The sequence below is a fragment of the Capsicum annuum genome, chromosome 3 (genome assembly GCF_002878395.1).
Source record: "Capsicum annuum cultivar UCD-10X-F1 chromosome 3, UCD10Xv1.1, whole genome shotgun sequence".
Lineage (NCBI taxonomy): Eukaryota > Viridiplantae > Streptophyta > Magnoliopsida > Solanales > Solanaceae > Capsicum > Capsicum annuum.
In genome coordinates this window covers 45,578,052-45,599,312 of record NC_061113.1, presented here as the reverse complement: position 1 = coordinate 45,599,312, position 21,261 = coordinate 45,578,052, and the positions used below count along the sequence as shown (strand labels likewise).

The 21,261-nt window shown below is 36.6% G+C and overlaps 1 protein-coding gene across 4 annotated transcripts; it reads left to right on the top strand.

Moving 5' to 3' along the window:
• The first annotated feature begins 793 nt into the window (after positions 1-793).
• On the top strand, positions 794-20,207 carry LOC107863825. 4 transcript variants are annotated; one of them, XM_047407968.1, is made up of 5 exons: positions 794-1,061; positions 11,001-11,197; positions 17,363-17,546; positions 19,687-19,793; positions 19,884-20,207. In XM_047407968.1, the coding sequence occupies exons 1-5, from the start codon at positions 990-992 to the stop codon at positions 19,963-19,965; spliced, it is 642 nt and encodes a 213-aa protein (XP_047263924.1). In that variant the 5' UTR covers positions 794-989; the 3' UTR covers positions 19,966-20,207. The 4 variants fall into 4 exon arrangements, with proteins under 4 accessions (XP_047263924.1, XP_016565470.2, XP_016565472.2 ...); XM_016709984.2 differs by having other exon boundaries at positions 837-1,061; positions 11,001-11,173; positions 19,684-19,793; XM_016709986.2 differs by having other exon boundaries at positions 838-1,061; positions 11,001-11,173.
• Positions 20,208-21,261: the final 1,054 nt, after the last annotated feature.

The following is a 21,261-nucleotide window of genomic DNA, read 5'->3' as shown; positions in this document are numbered from 1 at the left end:
ATTAATCTTTTAAAAATTGACTATAAGTAATTCTTTATAATGGTGAAAATTGAATTGACTATAAGTAATTCTTTATAATGGTGAAAATTAATAATTTCAAATGATAAGATAGTGATTATAATTTAATTGTTTTAGTTCTCGGTTGGGTTGGATAATTTTAGTGGGAATCGGATTGAATTTTGAAAAATAATTAGTTTTTAATTAAATAAACTTCCAATAAATAACAAATTGTGTTAAATTAGAAGTTTAATTACTTGTTCGTTAAGTAAAAAAATATTTTAGAGTCATATGGATTAGTGAGAGAGTATTTTAAAGCCATACAAATGGATGAAAAGGTATTTTAAAAATTAAAAGTGGAAGAAAGATATTTTTAAATTATTTTCCATACTTATATTTGACCTATATTTTATTTTGGATGTTTTAGAGGCGTTGAGACGCTACGCATCAGTAAGTGCCCTTCGAGGTCTACAACTTAGGCCGGGAAAAATAATATATTGCCTTCATTTAAAAAAGAATGATCGATTTAGCATAAAATTTTAAAAATAAAGAATATTTTTGAATCTTGTGACTTTAAATTAAAGTTGTATAAAAAAATAATATACTTTCTCTGTTTAAAAAAGAACGATCTACTTTAATTTAACATAAAGTTTAAGAAAATAAAGAAGACATTTGAATAAGTTTAAGAAAATAAAGAAAAATTTTGAATTTTATATTTTTAAATTAAAGTTATATCAAATATAATATGAAAATTTTTAAATTAAAGTTATATCAAATGTATATGAAAAGTTATAATTAAAATATTGAAAAAAAAGAAAAAAAGGAAAGTTTCAAACGGAAGAAGTAGTAAGAAATAAGAAGAAAAGGGATATGAGGGTTTAAGAAAGAGGAGAAGAAAAAGGGAATGCTAAAACTCTACACCGGTTGACAACACTGACAGACATACGACGGCGGCAAGAACAAGCAGCAGCAGAAGCAAGCCCCATTGAGTCATGGTTTCAGCTGCAACTTGGATCCGATACGTAATCGGCAAACTTGAATACTCTGCCTCTGTTGGCTGGAAGGTCAATCCCCTTTTTCTATTTTTTGCTGTAACTGTCTCATCTTCCCAGAAAATTACAATTGATTGTTTGTATATTGTGATTGTAGAGTTGAAAGTATTGAATCAAGAACGTATGTGTGGTTTAGGGTAAAGGTTTTTTGTTGTTTTGTCTAAAAGATTAGGTCTTTGAAAAGAGAGAGATAGTAACTTCAGTGAATTAGAGGCTTCTAGTATGTATGGATCTTTTTTTGATGAAGGGCACCTTGGAGTAATTAGTAAAGTTGTTGGGGTTCAAGCTGTGGAAACTACCTCTTGCAGAAATGTGGACCCTTGCAATCTGGTCCTTTCCCTGACCCGCGCATTGCAGGAGCTTTGGTGAAACAAGCTACCCTTTTTTTTAATTAACTGTTGTGGCAAGTTAGAAATTATGAGCTTAAAGTTTATTGCTTTTTGTGATGATCAAGACTGATGGCAAAGAAAGGAAGAAACTTTCTTCAAGATCTTGTTCATGTTTTTGACTCTATACATTTCAGATGATTCATGGCATTTGTAGGTTCATACTTTTAATGTGTTTTCTATATGATTTGTCTCAAACCAACAAAAAAATTTTTAGTGTCAGCCGTGGAACTATCATAAAATGCAAAAACAGGAGTATGCATCAATTTCAGTTCAGAGTTCTAAAATAAAACTTTGGGAATCTAAAGCTTGCAACTTTAGTAATCTTTTAAGCTCTGGATAAATGTGGCCTACTTTCAGGGGAGGGAACAACATAAAAGCTATAGCCAAACTGCTTTTTATAAAAATCCTAGAGGCCCCTTTTGAAGTGAATTATTAACAGTGCTGTGTATACACAAGTTCTTACAATTAAAATGTAGCAGCATCTACTTTCAGCTGTGTTGGAGTATGCAACAGTACTAAAACTTCATGCGACAGTACTAAAGCTTCTGGATCATGCTTAGGCCTTCATGGTAGAAGACACAAATTGTTATTGGATGATGGAGATCTTAACTATCTTTGAATATAGTAATTTTAAATTGACTCAGATGAGCCCTCATTCACCACCACCAACAAGACTACCCCTACAAAAAAGGGGGAGAAGTGTGAACTTTAAAAAAATGCTGGATTTTTCATATCATCACATATTGTGCTGTTAAATCGTCAGTAAAATTCAACAGAGACGAACACTAGGAGATTTCTTCCCATATGTTCTAGCCTTGGTGGACAGAGTTACCTGGTACGTATCCCATGGAATTATTCGAGGTGCGCATAAGCTGGCCCAGACACCACGGTTATCAAAACATAAAAAATAAAACCCTTATTTAGTTTTATATAACTTCTATGCCACCTAGTTGTCAAGATCAGGGTTCACATTTAAGAAGAGATAAAGAGCACTAGGTGATTCTTTTCATTTGCCTAAACTTTGGTTGGTAGAGTTATTCGGTACCTGTAGTGATGAGAGGTAAGTTTTGATGGAATATTTGAGGTGGCGCTTTCTGGAACACACTAGGTGATTCTTTCTATTTGCCTAAACTTTGGTTGGTAGAGTTTTGGTACTTGTACTGGAGAGAGGTAAGCAAGTTTTGATGGAATATTTGAGGTGGCGGCGTGGCGCTTTCTGGAACACCATCATTATATAAAAAAACTTCTACATCCTTTGATGTATAATCTATTATCCTTTTTCTTTGATATGGTAGACCTCCCCTCTCTAGAAGCCAACAGTACCACTTCCTTTAGATCAAATATTGCATATCAACAGTAAGCTTCTCAGTTCTTATAAATGGGACACTCCAGCAGGCTTCTTCAGATCACAAAAGGGAATCAGACAAGGTGATCCCCTGTCACCTTTCTTGTTCCTATTAGATATGGAAGCTGAACAATATGGTTAAATCTGCTAATTTCAGTGGTTGGATTAGAGGGTTTGATGTGGCTAGAGAAGGCAAGTAAAGTTTGGAGGTGACCCACCTTAAATATGCAGATGACACACTCATCTTCTGTGATGGAAGAGCAACTCAAATATTTCAGGATTATTCTGGTGCTATTTGAAGGAGTTTTGGACTTCATATTAACTAGAGCAAAAGCTTCTTATACCCCATTACTGAGGTGGAAAATATGGAGGTTCTAAATGCAATACTAGGTGGTGAAGTTGACTCTTTATCCACTACATACCTTGGAATGCCCTTGGGAGCTAATTCCAAGTCTTAAGGAATTTGGAACAATGTGATTTAGAAGTGTGTTAGGACACTTGCCAGATGAAGAGACAGTACTTGTCCTCGGTGGGGTGAGGGGTGGGGGGGATTAACTCTTATCATATCAGTCCTGGATGTCATGCCAACATACATGATGTCTCTATTCCCAATACCAAAAGGAGTCATTAAAAGATTAGACATCATCAGGAGGAACTTCCTGTTGGAGGGGAACAAAGAAAGAGAAGACTACCACTTGGTTAAATGGGAGGGAGTGATTGTAGATAAAAAGAATGGGGGATTTGGAATTGAGAGCCTAAATAACCATAGCAAGGCTCTGGGAATGAAGTGGCGTTGGAAGTTTTCAAAAGAAAACAGTTACTGTGGGGAAAGGTCATTGAAGCAAAGTGTGAAAAAGAGAGTAAATGGATGTCCAAGGAAATTTACACTCCTTATGGGGTCAATTTATGGAGAGCAATAGAGGCTATGGGAGGAGTTAAAGGTGAACACCAAGTTCAAAGTGAACAATGGGGAGATGACTTCTTTCAGGAAAGATGATTGGCATGAGGCAGGAACCTGTCAACTCTTTCCTGACATTCACCATTTGGTGATGCATCAACAGAGCACCATAGCAGAGTTGTGGTCTCCTGAAGGCTGGAGTTTCACCTTTAGACGACAACTAATTGACTGGGAACTACGAAGAGTGGCTGAGTTTTTGGTATAATAGATCAATTTAGTGGGCTCCAAGATGTAGAGGATGAATTGGAATGGCAGGGTTGTGATGCAGGAAATTTCAGGGCAAGCACTTTTCAAAAAAAAATTCAAGGTAAACAAGGTCTATAAAAGGTTGAATCAACACAACCAGCAGCACGTCAGGTGGCCTTGGAAAATACATCTGAAAAGTAAAATACCCCACAAAGTATCATGCTCTGTGTGGTTGCTAGCAAGGGAGGCAGTTTTAATACAGGAAAACTTGATGAGAAGAGGGTTAACACTAGTCTCAAGGTGTTACTTCTGCGAGGAGAAAGCTGAGACTGTCAATCATCTATTCTTACACTGCAGGATTCCAGGACAACCGTGGAGATTATTCTTAAGCCTCAAAGTTGTCTCCTGCTCTATGCCTGAGAATATTACAGAAGCACTACAAAGCTTGGAGAAGTATCCCTGCATGCATATGGTGGACAATCTGGAAGGAAAGAAACTGTAGGTGTTTTGAGAATATAGATAATAACATGCAACATGTCAAGCAGAACCGTATCTTGACTTTGCGTTCCTGGTGTAATCAGATTTACTCTAATGATCCTGTTTCTATTGTTGATGTTTTAGGCTCACTATAGACATAGGATCATAGCTTTTTTTGGACACTCCCTTGTAAATAGGATTTCAGTACTCCAAAGTACTGATATATGAATGCACTGTTACTACTTTAAAAAAAACAGTACCACTTACCAACTTTGCTCCTTAGTGACTCAGTTGCCCAACCTCATAGTTGGAGAGTTCCACTCACTTTTGATTGGATTATCCATCCCGTGTTTGCATAGTTTGTTTATTCTCATATACATGATGTACAAAAATGGTGGCTCCAGGGTTTGTTCTAGTGGTAAGAAGCATACCACATGATGTGGGTTAGGGGCACGTTACGGGTTTGAACCTTTTTGCAGGTAGAATCCTTGTATTTAAGTAGAGGAATGTTCTTCATCTAGTTTCAAACTGTGCGCCATTGGTCCTCAGATTTTTCTTGTTTAGAAATGGTAGGTGCTTGCATATGCTTTCCTTTCTTCTCAGTTCATATACATGCACAACCCCTTTCAAGTTTTGATGCGTGATATTGTAGGGCTCCGTTGAGTGTATAGTTGTTGGAATTGATGGCAATCCTATGTTACACCACAAAGAGGAATGAATGACAATTGCGTGATCTAAGGCCAGATTACTTTCGTACTTCTTTTGAGAATAGTAACATTGTAGATTACTTTCTTATCATATTGAATGAAGACATGTTATATCAAAAAAAAAAAAGAACTAGGGGCTGTGGTGTGGATTTTGATGTCGAGGGACTTCAAATGAAATAAAAAGGAAAGGAAAGATGAAAAATTCTTCACAATTATGTCATAATTTTACAGGCACCATATGTGGGATTACATTATATTGCCTAGTCCAAGGTAGTCACTAAATTATGATTGTTTGAAGTGTCATCTCGAGTAAGAGGTTATCTTTGATTATAGGAGTAGTTTCTACCTTGAGCCAAGATGTTAGAAGAAGATATCATATTACTCACCATCTGTATGACAAAACAAAGTTAACTAGTGAAGTATCTTGGATCAGAAGCTTGTTATTTATGAGAATCTGAACAATGCTAAATTTTCCATCTCTTGAGGTTTGCCATTTCCAGCAAAATCACCTCTAATTTCTTTCCAAAGTTCATTTAGCAGGCTACATCATAGGCGCTGTTGAAGTCATATCGCTGTTGTAATCATTAATCGGCTCCTGGGTACTCCAACTCCCACGACATAACTAAACATGTCTTTTCTTGCTAAAGTTGATCCTTTAATTGATGTTGGGAAAAAACCCCATGAACAAGTTGTATACCCAAAAAGTAGAGAGACTTGGACCGAAGTATTGTTCTCTATAAAAGTTATCACATCATCTAAACAAACAAGAACCTTCTGGTGCACCAAAAAGAAACTGAAGATGTAAGTCCATTCCTTGCATGTACAATATCTTTCTCAACATCTTCAAACACCCCTATTCCTCTCCTTCAATATTACCCACAAAAGAGCTATATCTCATGCTCTTCCTCCTCTCTTCATAAAAGTGTAGTTACTATGTTGATAACTATGTTGCTTGGACTCTTCAAAAATATCATCAGGTGCGTGTCGGATCCTTGATAACTATGTTGCTTGGACTCTTCAAAAATATCATCAGGTGCGTGTTGGATCCTTGAAAAGTATTGCATTTTTTGAGGATCCGACACGGGTGCGGCAACGTTTTTGAAGAGTCTGAGCAACTTAGCTTGATAATGTAAGAAGTAGTTATTTACATCTTCCCTCGAGCATCTACAATATAACACCAATTGATAAATATGATCATACTTTTCCTCAGGTTCTCGATACTATCACTCCCCTATCTCCCAATTATGCAAAGAAGCAAACTCTCGTGGGTGCCTCGGGTATATAAATCAAAAGAAATACCAGCGCTCCCCTTCATCCTTCACTTATAGTTTCCGCTAATATGATTTGACCAGAATTGTCCCCCTCTTCCTATTTCCGATCTCCTTGTATCCAACATAATATGCAGGGTATTCTATTTGTATGATCGTTCTGAGATATTTTCTATATTCAAAAGTTTTTGGGCTGAAATACAAACTCAATTTGGTGTTTCTATTCGTACTTTTCGTAGTGATAATGCCTTAGAATACTTATCATCTCAGTTTCAGAAGTTTATGACTCATAAAGGAATTGTTCACCAGATATCTTGTCCATACACTCCTCAGCAGAATGGTATAGAGAAAGAAAAAATTGTCATCTTCTTGAGACTGCTCGCACTTTTCTCATTGCATCCCATGTTCCGCTACATTTTTGGGGCGATGCAGTCCTTACATCTTGTTATCTAATTAATAGAATGCCATCATCTTCCATTCAGAATAAGGTTCCCCATTCTATATTGTTTCCACAGTCACATCTTTACTCTATCCCCCCTCGTGTCTTTGGGTCTTTAGGAGCACATGCTTTGTTCATAACTTAGCCCTTGGAAAAGATAAATTAGCCCCTCCTGCTCTCAAGTGTGTCTTCCTTGGTTACTCTCGAGTTCAAAAAAGTTATCGTTGTTATTCACCGGATCTTCATCGCTACTTTATGTCCGTCGATGCCACTTTTTTTGAATCTAGACCTTACTATATATCTTTTGATCATCCTGATATCTCTGAGATTTTACCCATATCTCCGGTCTTACCCGCACCATTCTTGGTTTTACCTGTATCTCCAGACTTAGCCGCACCAACCTTTGAAGAATCAACTGTTACTTCTTCGTCTCCAGCTGCAGTGCCACCACTTCTGACTTATCATCGTCGTTCGCGTTCACTATTAGTCCCAGATGATTCATGTCATGCGTCGGACGCTGCTCCTACTGCGGACTTGCCTTCTCTTGGCCAATCAGTAGCACTTCAAAAAGGTATGCGTTCCACCCGTAATGCTAACCCACATTATACTTTCTTGAGTTATCATCGTTTATCATCACTTCATTATGCTTTTGTATCATCTTTGTCCTCTATTTCCATCCCTAAGACTATAGGTGAAACACTTTCTCATTCAAGATAGAAGCAGGCTATGATAGATGGGATATCTGCTTTACATGCGAGTGGTACTTGGGAGCTTGTTTCCCTTCCTACAGGCAAATCTACTGTTGGTTGCCATTGGGTTTATGCAGTCAAAGTTGGTCCAGACGGTCAGTTTGATCGGCTTAAGGCTCGCTTTGTTGCCAAAGGATACACACAAATATTTGAGCTTGATTATAGTGACACTTTCTCTCCCGTGGCTAAAATAGCATCTATCCGTCTTTTCCTGTCCATTGCCGTCGTTCGTCATTGGCCTCTTTATCAGTTGGATATTAAGAATGTTTTTCTGCATGGTGATCTTGAGGAAGAAGTCTATATGGAGCAACCACTTGGTTTTGTTGCTCAGGGGAAGTCTAGTAGCCTTGTATGTCGATTGCGCAACCACTTGGTTTTGTTGCTCAGGGGGAGTCTAGTAGCCTTGTATGTCGATTACGCTGGTCACTCTATGGTCTGAAACAGTCCCCTCGAGCTTGGTTTGGAAAATTCATCACAGTAATTCAGCAGTTTGGCATGATTCGTAGTGGAGCTGATCACTCAGTGTTTTATCGACATTCTCAACCAAATCTGTGTATTTATCTGGTGGTTTATGTTGATGATATCGTTATCACCGGCAATGATGAAGATGGTATCACTAAATTGAAGCAACATCTCTTTCAGCATTTTCTGACCAAAAACCTCAGCAGACTGAAATATTTTCTAGGCATTGAGGTTGCTCAGTCCAAATCAGGCATTGTTATTTCTCAACGCGAGTATGCCTTAGACATTCTTGAGGAGACAGGAATGATGAGATGTAGATCCATTGACACTCCTATGGATCCAAATGCTAAACTTCTCTCAGTGATCCTGAAAGGTATAGGCGGTTGGTTGGAAAATTGAATTATCTCACTGTGACAAGACCTGATATATCCTTTCCTGTGAGTGTTGTAAGTCAGTTTATGACTTTCCCCTGTGATAGTCACTAGGATACAGTTGTTCGTATTCTGCGATATATAAAATCAACTTCAGGTAAAGGACTACTTTTGAGGATCGAGGTCACGGGCATATCATTGGAGACACAGATGCTGATGCTGATTGGGCAGGATCACCCTCTGATAGACGTTCTACCTCCGGATATTGTGTTTTAGTAGGAGGTAATTTGGTGTCTTAGAAGAGTAAGAAACAGAGTGTAATTGCTCAATCTAGTGCGGAAGCAGAATATCGAGCAATGGTTGTAGCAACTTGTGAGCTAGTTTGGATCAAACAGTTGCTGAGAGAATTAAAATTTGGAGAAACCGGTAAGATGGAACTTGTGTGTTATAATCAAGCAGCCCTTCATATCGCGTCAAATCTAGTGTTTCATGAGAGGACTAAACACATAGAGATTGATTGTCACTTTGTCAGAGTATTCGCTGGAGATATTGTTACAAAATTTGTGAAGTCAAGTGATCAACTTGCGGATATCTTCACCAAGTCTCTCACTGTTCTTGTATTAATTACATTTGTAACAAACTAGGTACATATAATTTGTATGCACTAGCTTGAGGGGGAGTGTTAGAATATGAGTAGAAATAGGAATAGTATGTAAAAATCCTACACGGAAAAGGATTGTACTATAGTGTGTATAAATAGGGTCTTGATGTAATTATGTACACACACAATTCAATAATATTTTTTCTCCATTAATTCTCACATGTAGTAACCTTACTAGGCTTTGGAATTCTACCCACCTCCTAATCCAGTAGGCTAACTGTGATATCCCAATGCACTTACCCTTCTTAAATTCTTCAAATCTGTTGTTTTATGTCTGGCTTGAGAGACTGTATATTAAATATGTATTAACAAAGATGATTCTCAGCATCCTCTTGTCGCACTTGGCGAGTCTCAGCATCCTCTCGTCGCATTGTGTCTTGAAAAACTAATTTTACTTCCATCAACTACATTGAAAGTAATGTGGCCACTAAAGTCTCCCATCCCTTCATAATATTCATCCAAAAATCACTTCCAAATGGAAACCTGATATTGTTAGTCCTCCATTCCCCTCAATAATCCCATCTTTTCTGTTATCACCATCCTACAAGGAGCATGCTCCCCCTCTCCCCCTTGAGGATCTCCATAACCATTTCCAAGCTTTCTTGGACGCTCTGAGGTCTTTCACCCCTCTCCACTCTCTTGGGGATGTGACGTCCTCAAAATTCATTAAGTGAGATTTCTCAATTCATAGAAAAAATCATGTAGTCATGTCTGAATAACTGAATATGTTTTTTCTATGAGCTTGTCTTTGGCTCTTTTTGCTATTATCTTTTCTGACTAGTTGTCTGCTACTATATTAGTTCAACCAACGCATATTGCTCTTTAAATGTTTTGATGAAAATTAGCAAAAGTCACCGGAGCAACTTTCTATTTTCCATCTGTGACTTGGGTCCTTGGATTCCACTTGAAACTTCTCATGAATCTAGAGTAGCTGTATGTTTTTTCTGCTATAATGCTTTATGTTGAGATGGTTCAACTTAAAGAAGAGTTGCTGTCTGATAACTTTTGAACCATGTTACTGAGACTATGAGGTAATCTTGCAAGAATCGGAGCACAAGAAGGAAACATGTGTCCCCCTATATGGTGTGAGAGTGTGACATGTTCCAACTTAAGTTGCAATGTTCTATGTAAAAAGACATTCCTTAAATAATTGGACATCGGCAATTACATTACATTAACTTTATCTTCATGAAAAACAACCTGATATTATGGTAAAATAATGTCTTGGCATAGATTTGAACTTGATGATCAAACTTTAGAAAGTTGATTCCAATGCGGGAGAGGAAAGCTAAATAGTACAGGTCTTCACGCACCCAAGGGGGTGGCCTAGTGGTCAATGAAGTGGGAGGAGAACCATGAGATCTCAGGCTCAAGACCTAAAGGAGGCAAAAAATGCTAATTGACTTCTTCCTTTCTGTCTAAGCCTTAGCGGACAGAGTTACCCGGTACCTATGTTGGTGGAACATAGCAAGTAGCAGGTAACTAGTGGAATAGTCGAGTAATTTGCCTATGTTGAATAGGAGGGCACTGGTACTGATGGAATCCAAACCTTCCCCAACTTAAAAGGAACAGTGAACCTAGTCTAGGAAAGATTACTACTAAGAGAAATTTAAGTGATACTGACCGGACCTCTCAAGACTAAGTGAAAAACAAGAAAGGGCCTGACCTTATCATAGTGTTAGACATTTGCTAAACTGATGGATATAAAGCTACAACATGCAAGTCCATCTTTTTTTTAGAAACCCATCACTACGTTAAGTATTTTAAGGGTCAAAGACACAAGCTATATGAGATCAAGCAAGCTTCCATGTATTGAACTATTGTGTGTTTTTTTGCACTTAAAATCAAGCAAGCTTCTATATATTTACCTTTATTGCTCGAGTATATCCCCCTGCAGGGAAAGAGGGGAAAAAATTAACCATATATTAATTCTGTGCAGCACTACAAAGGAGGTCAAATTACAGAGAGAGAATTAGGTGATACCATATGGAAGAATTTCTTTCAGGGCAAATTGACATTCATGCACTATAACAAGGGAGAGGAAATGGCACCAACCCTCGGAGCTCAGGGCGGCACACTTCTTGTTAGGAAGATACCTTGGGTTGATCCAACGAAGATACCTTGGGTTGATCCAACGTAATTTCTCTGTTGTTGCAACTATGTGGTCATTACCTTATGCTTTGTTTTCTCAGCTTTTATGCTTGAACACATTTTTACTTTGTTCTCTTTTGTTTTAATTCGAATATGCACTTGACAATCATTACCAAGCCAGGGAGAGCTGTTTTACAATTAGTAATATCGTGTTTTTGTTGCTACTTTCTTTTATAATTTTGTGGCATTTTCAACTGAAGAACTGGTTTTCTTGCTTATAGTGTTTTTTTTCTTGATTATAGTTATACCAACCAGACCCCACTGTGTGGGAATACACTGGGTTTGTTGTTGTTGTTATAGTTATACCAAGAGGAAACTATACATATATAGGTTTTATAGTGCTAATAGTAATTTTTTTTTTTTTTGGATAACGATAGTGTCCAGGCTAGTACACATGTATCGAATAACATTTAGTCCCTAAAGTTTAAACATATGGGAAGAAATCACCTAGCTTTTTTTTTAGCTTTGAACCTTAATATTTCATAGTCGGCTTTATCTTGGTTGATTACTTGGTCACGCCTTTTGGTGTAACAAAGTGAGTTTTCTTGAACTCTATTTTGTTTGTTTTTTGGTAAGGTTGAACTCTATTTTGTATATTCATTCTGCTCAAATTGACTTTATCGTTTAAGTTGTATGCATTTTCTCCTTGCCTACCTTCTGTTGTGATTACACCGTACTCACCTGAAGTTGGTAGGTAGCCTTTTTTTAAAAATTAAAGTTGGGTCAGTAGCCCTTGCTTCAGATTATTTCTGAAAACACTATTGTGGTAGCTTTGGGTGACTGGCCATTCCCATGATCTAGTTAAGTTAGGATGTTTCTCCCTATCCATTTTAGTGGGATGGTTTTATTAGTTTTGGCATAGTGGATCATTAATCTACGGTGCTCTCTTTAATCAGCAAGCGTGAAAGAACATCAAGCTTGTCGAGGATACAATTTGAGTATCACTATGTTAAAGACTTAAAATCTGAGAGGTGTGTATGATGCTAATTATCTTAAGAGATTGGCTACTACCTCATGTTTTCTTAATCAGTTGCCAGACATATTTATTCAATTGATACAAATGCCTTGCACTAGTCGGTGGTGGTGTTACAAAAGGTATCTCATTCTTTACAAAGTTCTTACAGTTAAAGAGGTCAATGTCTTGTAACATGCTTCATGCTATCCTCTAAACTAGAGGCCTAGTAAATTACGGCACTTGAACAAAGGTTGAACAGTCATAAACCTTCCTTTAAAACATCTCTGGTTCCTTTTATCAATACCATACAATGCGATTGGGAATGGCATTTTTTTGTTAGCTTGCAGCCTCCCCAGAAATGGAACAGTTGTTTGGGGGGATCTATGCATTATCAAACTCTACTCAGATGTCCGCAGGAATAGTTCCCATAGATGTCTAGCCACCCTGCAGTTGTACAAAGAGATGGTCGCTGTCCTCCAAATTAGTACTGCATGTGTAGGTATTTCTGCACAGTTAAACCCCTTCTCTGGAGGCTTTTGGTCAAAATGTATCCTGGATTAAGAGCCACTCGCCAACTGATGCAAGGGGCTTTTAATGAATAATTGTCATCTACTTGTTAATTGATTTCCTCCTTGCTAGAGCTTTGTTACATTTAGGTTTGCAGCAACATCCTAGTCTCACATTTTACTGAAGGAAACGTTACATTGTTCTGGCATATAGGAAATCAAAGTTAACATTATAGCTGTTGCTGCCTAAGTTGTTAAATATGATATCATTACTAGATAATTTAGATATGAGAATATCTCTATAATTAGATAGTGTAATATTCCCAAATCCCCATAATTAGGCACTTGAATATTTTGTAATAATTCTTATTAGTTTCCTTCCTTATTTACATTCTCTGTAACTCTAATTAATCCCACTAGCTTGAGGGAATAATGAAGACAAATTCTCAAATTGTCTTCTCTTCTCCCTCTAATTTCTCATGGTATTAGAGCCCTCCTTTCTCTAATTTTTCTTCTTTTTCTCAAAACAGATCCTGCAAAATAGAATCACAGTAATCAAAAAAAATTCTGCAAAACACAGAATTGCAGAAACAAATTCTGCAAAACAGAATGTCGTAGAAACAACAAAAAAACCTCTGCCACTTTTTTTTTTGTTTACAACTGGTTTCTGCATCTTTTTGGTGATAAATCATGCCTCCACACGATAATGACCACCCCACCCCAGATACACAACAAATGTGGCTCATAACGGAAATGGTATTTTGCCCACACCTGATTTCAGGGATGGATCATCTATATCTATCCCTTTAACTGCAGCAAACTGTATTGACAGGACAGCATCAAGGCAACAATTATCAAGTTCATCAGCTGCTTGCATAATGCAACCTGGTAACTCCTTTTGCTTTGTCACAGAGTCTTCATCTCAGGAACAATAGATTCTTGATTCTGGTGCTTCGGACCATATTTTTTGGTAACAAAAATACTCTCTTCTCTTACTACCCCTTCTATCCTCTCTACTGTGACTTTGGCTAATGGATCAAAGGTTGTAGTTAAAGGGATAGTTATATCTTGCCCGCTGCCTTCCATACATTTCACATCAGTTCTTTTTGCACTTGAATGTCCGTATAATCTTATTTCCATTAGCAAGTTAACCAAAAACAAGAAATATGTTGTAACCTTCCTTGATGATTTTGTTCTTCTGCAGGACCGAAATACGGGGACAGATAATTGGAGAAGGACATAAGTCACAGGGATTGTACCTGCTATAGGCACAACCATATGTTGCTTTCACTTCCACTACTCCTTCTGAATTGCTCCATAATCAACTAGGTCATCCGAGTCTCTTGAAACTACAAAAGATTTCTCCTAGTTTATTTAGTCTATCTTTGTTAGAATGTGAGTTATGTCAGCTTGGGAAGCACGCTCGTTCCTCTTTCCCAAAGCGCGTCTATAATAGGGCCACCTCTATGTTTGAAATTGTTCATTCTGATATATTCTTCCTTAGGTTTTCATTATTTTGTGACTTTCATTGATGACTATTCTGGATGCACATGGTTATTCTTAATGAAAAATAGATTTGAGTTATTCTCTATCTTTCGAAAATTTTGTGCTGCCATTAAGAAGTTAAGAAGTTAATCACTGACAATGCCCGAGAATATTTCTGTCTCTTTCTTTTCTTTTATGTCATCTCATGGCATATGGCACTTGTCTTCTTGTTCACATACTCAACAAAATAGAGTTTCTGAGTGTAAGAACAAACATCTAATTGAAACAGATCGAACATTGCTGGCTCACAATCATGTCCCTTTACGTTTTTGGGGTGATGTCGTTATTACTGCCTGTTATTTAATCAACTGTATGCCTTCCTCTTTTTTGCGGTACAAGAGTTCACACTCAATCCTCTATTTGGACCATAAGTTATTTCCCCTTCCTCCACGTGTGTTTGGTTGCACTTGTTTTGTTCATAACCTTACCCCTGTAAAAGACAAACTTCAACACAAGGCTTTTAAATGTATCTTTCTCGAATATTCTCGTCTACAAGAGGTTACAATTGTTTTGACCCCTCTACTAAGTACTTGGTCTCGGTTCATGTTACCTTCTTGAGTCTTCTCTGTATTTTTCTCCTAAAATGGAAAATCAAAAGACCATATCAACAGTCCTTTCAATTCCAACTATTCCACCCCCAGCTTCACCTCCTTCTCTTAAGGTCTATTCTCGATGACCCCAGCCTCCTCCTGAGCAACTCTGATATAAGTACACAAAATAATCTTGGTGACGCATTACTTGCTCCAACAATGTCTCCTGCTCTAGTCGAGCACTCATTAGATGATCTTCCCATTGCTCTTTACAAAGGTACTAGAACCTAATGTTAATCAAGCTCCTATTTATACTTATTTAGGTTATCATCATTTGTCACCTTGATATCATGCCTTTATTACTTATTTAGGTTATCAGTGTTTGTCACCTTCATATCATGCCTTAATTACTAGCTTATCCACGTCAAAGTTCCTAAGACTGTGGCAAAAGCATTGGTTTATTTAGGTTGGCGTCAGGCTATGATTGAAGAAATGACTACTTTGCATAATAATGGTATTTGGGAGCTTGTTCCTTTATCGAAAGGCAAAACCGCGATTGGTTGTCATTGGGTATTCACAGTTAAAGTAGGTTCAGATGGAGTTATTGATCGTCTCAAAGCGAGAGTGGTTGCAAAGGGATACACTCAGATTTATGGCATTGACTATGGAGATCCTCTCTCACTAATTGCCAAGATGGCTTCAGTTCGTCTTCTCATATCTATGGCAGCAATGAAACATTGACCCCTTTTCCAGCTAGTCATAAAAAATGCAGCAATGAAACATTGTCCCTTTTCTAGCTAGACATAAAAAATGCCGCAATGAAACATTGCCCCATTTCCAGCTAGACATACCTTCATGGAGAAATTGCTGAAGAGGTTTATATGGAGCAACCACCAGCAGTACTGCTAGGGGGAGTTTGGAATAGTATGTAGACTTCACCAATGTCTTCATGGTCTCAAGCAATCTCCTAAAGCAAGGTATGGTCGTTTTCGAGCTGTTGTCCAAGAGTTTGGATTGGTTCGAAAAAAGTTGATCACACTGTATTTTATAGGCATTCATCTTATGGCAAACATAGCTTTTTAATTTTTTATGTTGATGATATTGTTATCACATATGATCATGAAGGTATTTCTCTACTCAAACAACACATTTCAAGTCACTTTCAGGCTAAGGATTTAGGCAAGCTGAAGTATTTTCTGGGCATTGAAGCGGAACAATCTGGTAATGGTATTGCTATTATGCAAAGAAGATATGCCTTAGACATTTTGGAAAATGTTGGTATGTTGGATTGCAAACATGTGGACACTCCTATGGATCCAAATACTAAACTTATTCCAGGATAAGGGGAACCTCTAAAAGATCCTTGCAGATATTGGAGACTTGTTGGTAAACTCAACCACCTTACGATCACACGACCAAACATCTCATTTGCTATTAGTGTAGTTAGCCAGTTTCTGCAATCACCTTGTAATGCACATTCTGTGATATATCAAAAGCTCTCCAGAACAAGGTTTATTGTATGAAGACAAGGGACACACCGACATTGTTGGGTATTCTGAAGCAAATTGGGCTAGTTCTCCTACCGATAGGCGGTCCACTTCAGGTTATTATGTTCTAATGGGAGGTAAGATATTCTCCTGGAAAAGTAAAAAGCAAGATGTTGTGGCTAGATCAAGTGCAGAGGCGGAGTATCTAGCTATGGCATTGGCTACGTGTGAGCTTATATGGTTGAGACAACTTCTCCAGGAATTGAAGATGGGAGGAGTTGAACCAAGAAATTGATTTATGATGATCAAGCTGCACTACACATCGCTTCTAATGTCGTGTTTCCTGAAAGAACAAAGCACAACGAGATAGAGTGTCACTTCATTCGAGAGAAGATTGAATCAGGATATATCTCCACAAGTTTTGTCAACTCGAAAGATCGACTGGCAGATATTTTCACAAAATCACTTAAAAGATCTAGAGTTGACTATATTTGTGGCAAGCGAGGAACATATGACTTATACGCTCCAACTTGAGGGGGAGTGTTAAACATGATATCATGACTAGATAATTTAGATATGAGAATATCTCTATAATTAGATAGTGTGGATTATCTCCAAATTCCAATAATTAGGCACTTGGATTATTGTGTAATAATTCTTATTAGTTTCCTTCCTTATTTACTTTCTTTGTAACACTATTTAATCCCACTAGCTTGAGGGAATAATCCAAGACACATTCTCATCCCACGAGCTTGAGGGAATAATCAAGACACAAATTCTCAAATTTTCTTCTCTTTTCCCTCTAATTTCTCATATGTCATGAACAGGATTGGTTTTAACACATGGCTTGCTAATTATTGACTAAATTGGGGGTTCAATGGCATATATGATTTTATTGACGTCCAGTAAGACTGTTTTCATTTTTTTCCTGGACAAATGCGCAAGGAAATCATACAACCATAAATTGTTGTAGGGAGGTGATTGCATTGTACTTATTGTTTATGTTCAATTTTTGCCTTTGGTTTAAAAATTTAGTAGTTTTCCTTGTGATGGAAGCAATTATATGGATTTGTTTCTGCCCATTTTCCACTTTGTTATTGCTGACTTCATGTTTCTACTTTCCATAGGAAAGTATTTGTTGGGGATGTTGTGGTGCTCAAGGACCCTATAAAATCAGATGATTTTCTTGTCCGTAGATTGGCTGCCGTTGAAGGCTATGAGATGGTGTCCACTGATGAAAAGGATGAACCTTTTGTCCTTGTAAAAGATCAATGTTGGGTGCTGGCTGACAATGAAAATGTGAAACCTAAGGTATTTGATCCTCACGATAGATTGTTTGTGTCTTCTATCCTGTGATGTTCTCTCAAATCCTTTTTTTGTCAAATTGTAAATGTGCTTATTACAATATGATATTTTAGGCCAATAGTCCCATAGTATGTTGTGCAATCCTTGTCTTTGGTTTCAGTATCTAGTTCTGCATCATGTTTGTGTTGTATTTTCTGCATATCTGATCCGAATCTTGATACTCGGTGTGTTTGGTAGAAAATATTTCCATAGAAAATTTTCTTGGAAAACGAGTGGTTTTTGTTACTTAATTTCTAATGTTTGGTAGGTAAGCAATTTTTTTAATCTCAACTGTATTTAAATGGTTACCTAGCAAAAGATTATTGGGTGGGATGTGGTGGGGAGTGGGGGTTCGCGGGTGGCAGGGGTAGGATGTGGCGGGGAGTGGGGGTTCGGGGAGTGACAGGGGTTGGGATGGTCAAGGGGCGGGTGGTGGTGGTGTTTAGTGGGTGGGGAAGAGCTAAATGAACTTGCAATGTCACTTATGTAACTTGTTTTCCCAGAGAAGATATTTTTCAAATATTTTGACCATCCAACAACATCCCACTGATATAAACATTTTCCAGAAATAATTTTCCTCCATACAAACAGACTCATTCACTGCATAATTTCGATACCATTATTTTGAAGCAAAAGTTGTATGTACCATAAAGTATTGAAGTTTAGATGTGTCGTAACAAGTTTTCCTTTTTCATGACTGAAACCTTAATTTAGCAGTGATCTTATGTATTAGTTTAGGTTACCGGTCTCCTTTTTTTTTTTTTTTTTTTTTTTTTGATATTGGTAAATTGTTTTCCTCAGCATTAAGGACATGCTGAAGATCTACAAAAATCTGTGAACCAACAAGTTACGCTTCTCTATAGAGTCTTGTAAGGCGCTTGCATAAAGTAAGCAGTAAATCTGAACAAACCTCTAATAGGATGTGTGTATTTGGGCTAAAACTTCAGCACTTCCAATGAGTAAAATTTCGAAAGTTTTGAACTCGTAATGCTTTTTCTTCAGGCTAATATACCACTAGGGAGTGCGCCTAGTAGCTAATTTTATTAATAATAGAATATTCACAAGAAGTACAGGTCGGGGGGAGCTAGGCCTTTATCAAAATCCTCAACTACCTAACAAGCATGCAAAGAATTTGTAATGCTTGAGCTGATCCATATTATAGTCATCGTTGCGCTTGCGTAGGGGATAGATAGCAGCTGGGTAGATATAATTTTTATAGTAATACTAGATACCAACGGCCCGTGCTAGCACAGGCCCAATATATGTTTTTTTGTCACAATTTATGTGACAAATAAATTTTAGATATAATTTCGAGAGTCAGACAAATATATCAAATCTTTTGAATTTTTTAAGTTGTTAGTTATGTGACATGTAATGCTTTTTACATAATTTTTTAATAAGATGTGAATACTCTTTTCATCCCCGTTTATGTGGCACGGATAAAATTTCGACAGTTGATAAATTTTTTTTAATATATATATATATGTATATATTTATATATTAAGTTCTTAATTATTGTGATTTACAATACTTTTTATCTCATTTTCAAATAATATATGTCATTTTATGTTTTCCTCGGCCCAATCTTAAATTATGTGGTACTAATATAATTTCGATAGTTAATCAAATTTTTTATGTTGACGTATCATTTTGTGTCTATTTTGCCCTTTTTTATGAAATATTATTTGTTTTTAATGCTTAGAGGACCATAATAATTAATTAGAGTTGATATAGTAATATCACGATTCAAGCAGCAGATCAGACATGTCTTAAATGACTTATAATAACTAATTAGTAGTGATATAGAAAAATTACTATACAAAATACTAGTGAAAAAAATTTAAGTGGGATTAAAGTGACGTGTCATGTTAATTTAAAACATAAAGAGATAATTTATCATTTTCTGTCTATTTTACTTTTTTTTATCAAATATTATTATTTTCTTAATACTTAAATAACTTATAATAATTAATTAGGAGTGCTATAGTAAAATTAGGTGAAAGGCGGCAAGCTGGCAGGACGATCCTGACCAGCTTACCTTCGCTCTTCTATATGTTAGAAATATTAACTGACTATAGATTATATTTTCTTGCCTTTTCAATTGCAGGAAGCCAAGGATAGCAGAACCTTTGGTCCTGTTTCCTTGACAGACATTGTCGGCAGAGCTATATATTGCCTGAGGACAGCAGTGGACCATGGTCCTGTTAACAACAGGTTTGTTTTGTCATTGCTCATCTTTTTTTCTTATTGCATCAAATAGAGCTTTCGAATTGATCGGGATTCATCCGTCTCTTGCTTTATCAGTCAATTTAGCATGCAGAAGGATTCACCGGTCCTTGAAGTTGAACTGGATGTCGATGAGATGGCGAAAGGTCACAAAGCATAGGTTGTGCTTTGAAAGGATTTCCATAGGATCACTGATTTGGTTGTACCCTTCTGGTTTTCTCGTATTTATCGGAGCAAATTCATTAGAAAAAATAAAAGTTGTAGTAGTGATTTTGGTACATTTTCCCAAGTGTTGATCTTTCCTCTTAATGAGGCACTGAGTGAACTGTTAACCTTTGAGGCCTTCAGTTCTATTTTAGGATATACTTCGAGGCTGAAAATATAGCATGCAAGTTTGGGACCTGTAAAGATTTTCAATATTCATCCAGGTTGGAGAAAATTGACACACAGGGCTATTTATTGCAGTAGCTTTGAGGGGAAAAAATGTTAGGTGATTTATTCCCATTTGTTGAAAAATTACTAAAATAGAAATAAAAACTATATATTAATTCATAATTGTAAAAAACGGAAAAGGCCAAAATACCTCAAACTGTTCAATTTGGATTAGGTGATTTATTCCCATTTGTTGAAAAATTACTAAAATAGAAATAAAAACTATATATTAATTCATAATTGTAAAAAACGGAAAAGGCCAAAATACCTCAAACTGTTCAATTTGGACTCGTACACCCTTCGCTTTATTTTGGTAGCAAAATTACCCTTGTCGTTAATGGAGGTGATTGCAAATGTGTTTCGAGCTAAAGGGACATTTTTTTAACCTTAAGAGTCAAAACGAGCAGTCTTTTTTTTTTTAATGTAATAAAACGGACAGTTTGTTCAAAAATGAGCAAACTACTACTAACATCGTATGACAAATGTTTGTTGAGGGAAAATAAATATTAATATGGTTTGCCCAAAATGGGCAAATCATATTCTCATAAATCTTTTTTTAATAGTTTGTTCATTTGTTGTGGGTAAACTATTTTTATTTAGGCAAACTATGATTCTTTCACTGAGATATTCGACTGATAATTGATTAAACATTACACTGTTAATATTCCTAAAAAAAAATCTTATTTATGTGAACAATTTGTCTTTTTATTCTTTTAGAAATAGTATAATTTTTTCACTAATAAATATGTGTTTTGTTCAAAATTGTTAACAGCAATGGTAAAAAAAAATTTAAATTTAATCTCAAAATATGACGAAGAATATATTTGATCAATTTTTTAAAATTGACCATAGGATATGCCCTTCCAAGTTCCACCTTGGTTGTTCAACTAGGATCCATCCTCTTTAAAACGTTTTTTCAATCTCAATTGAGATCCTTAATCAACCTCTAGCTTTTTTTTTTTCAAGGTTGTCTTGGTCAGTGAAGATCAGGAGATAACGAATTAAAATGTATATTATTTGCTTT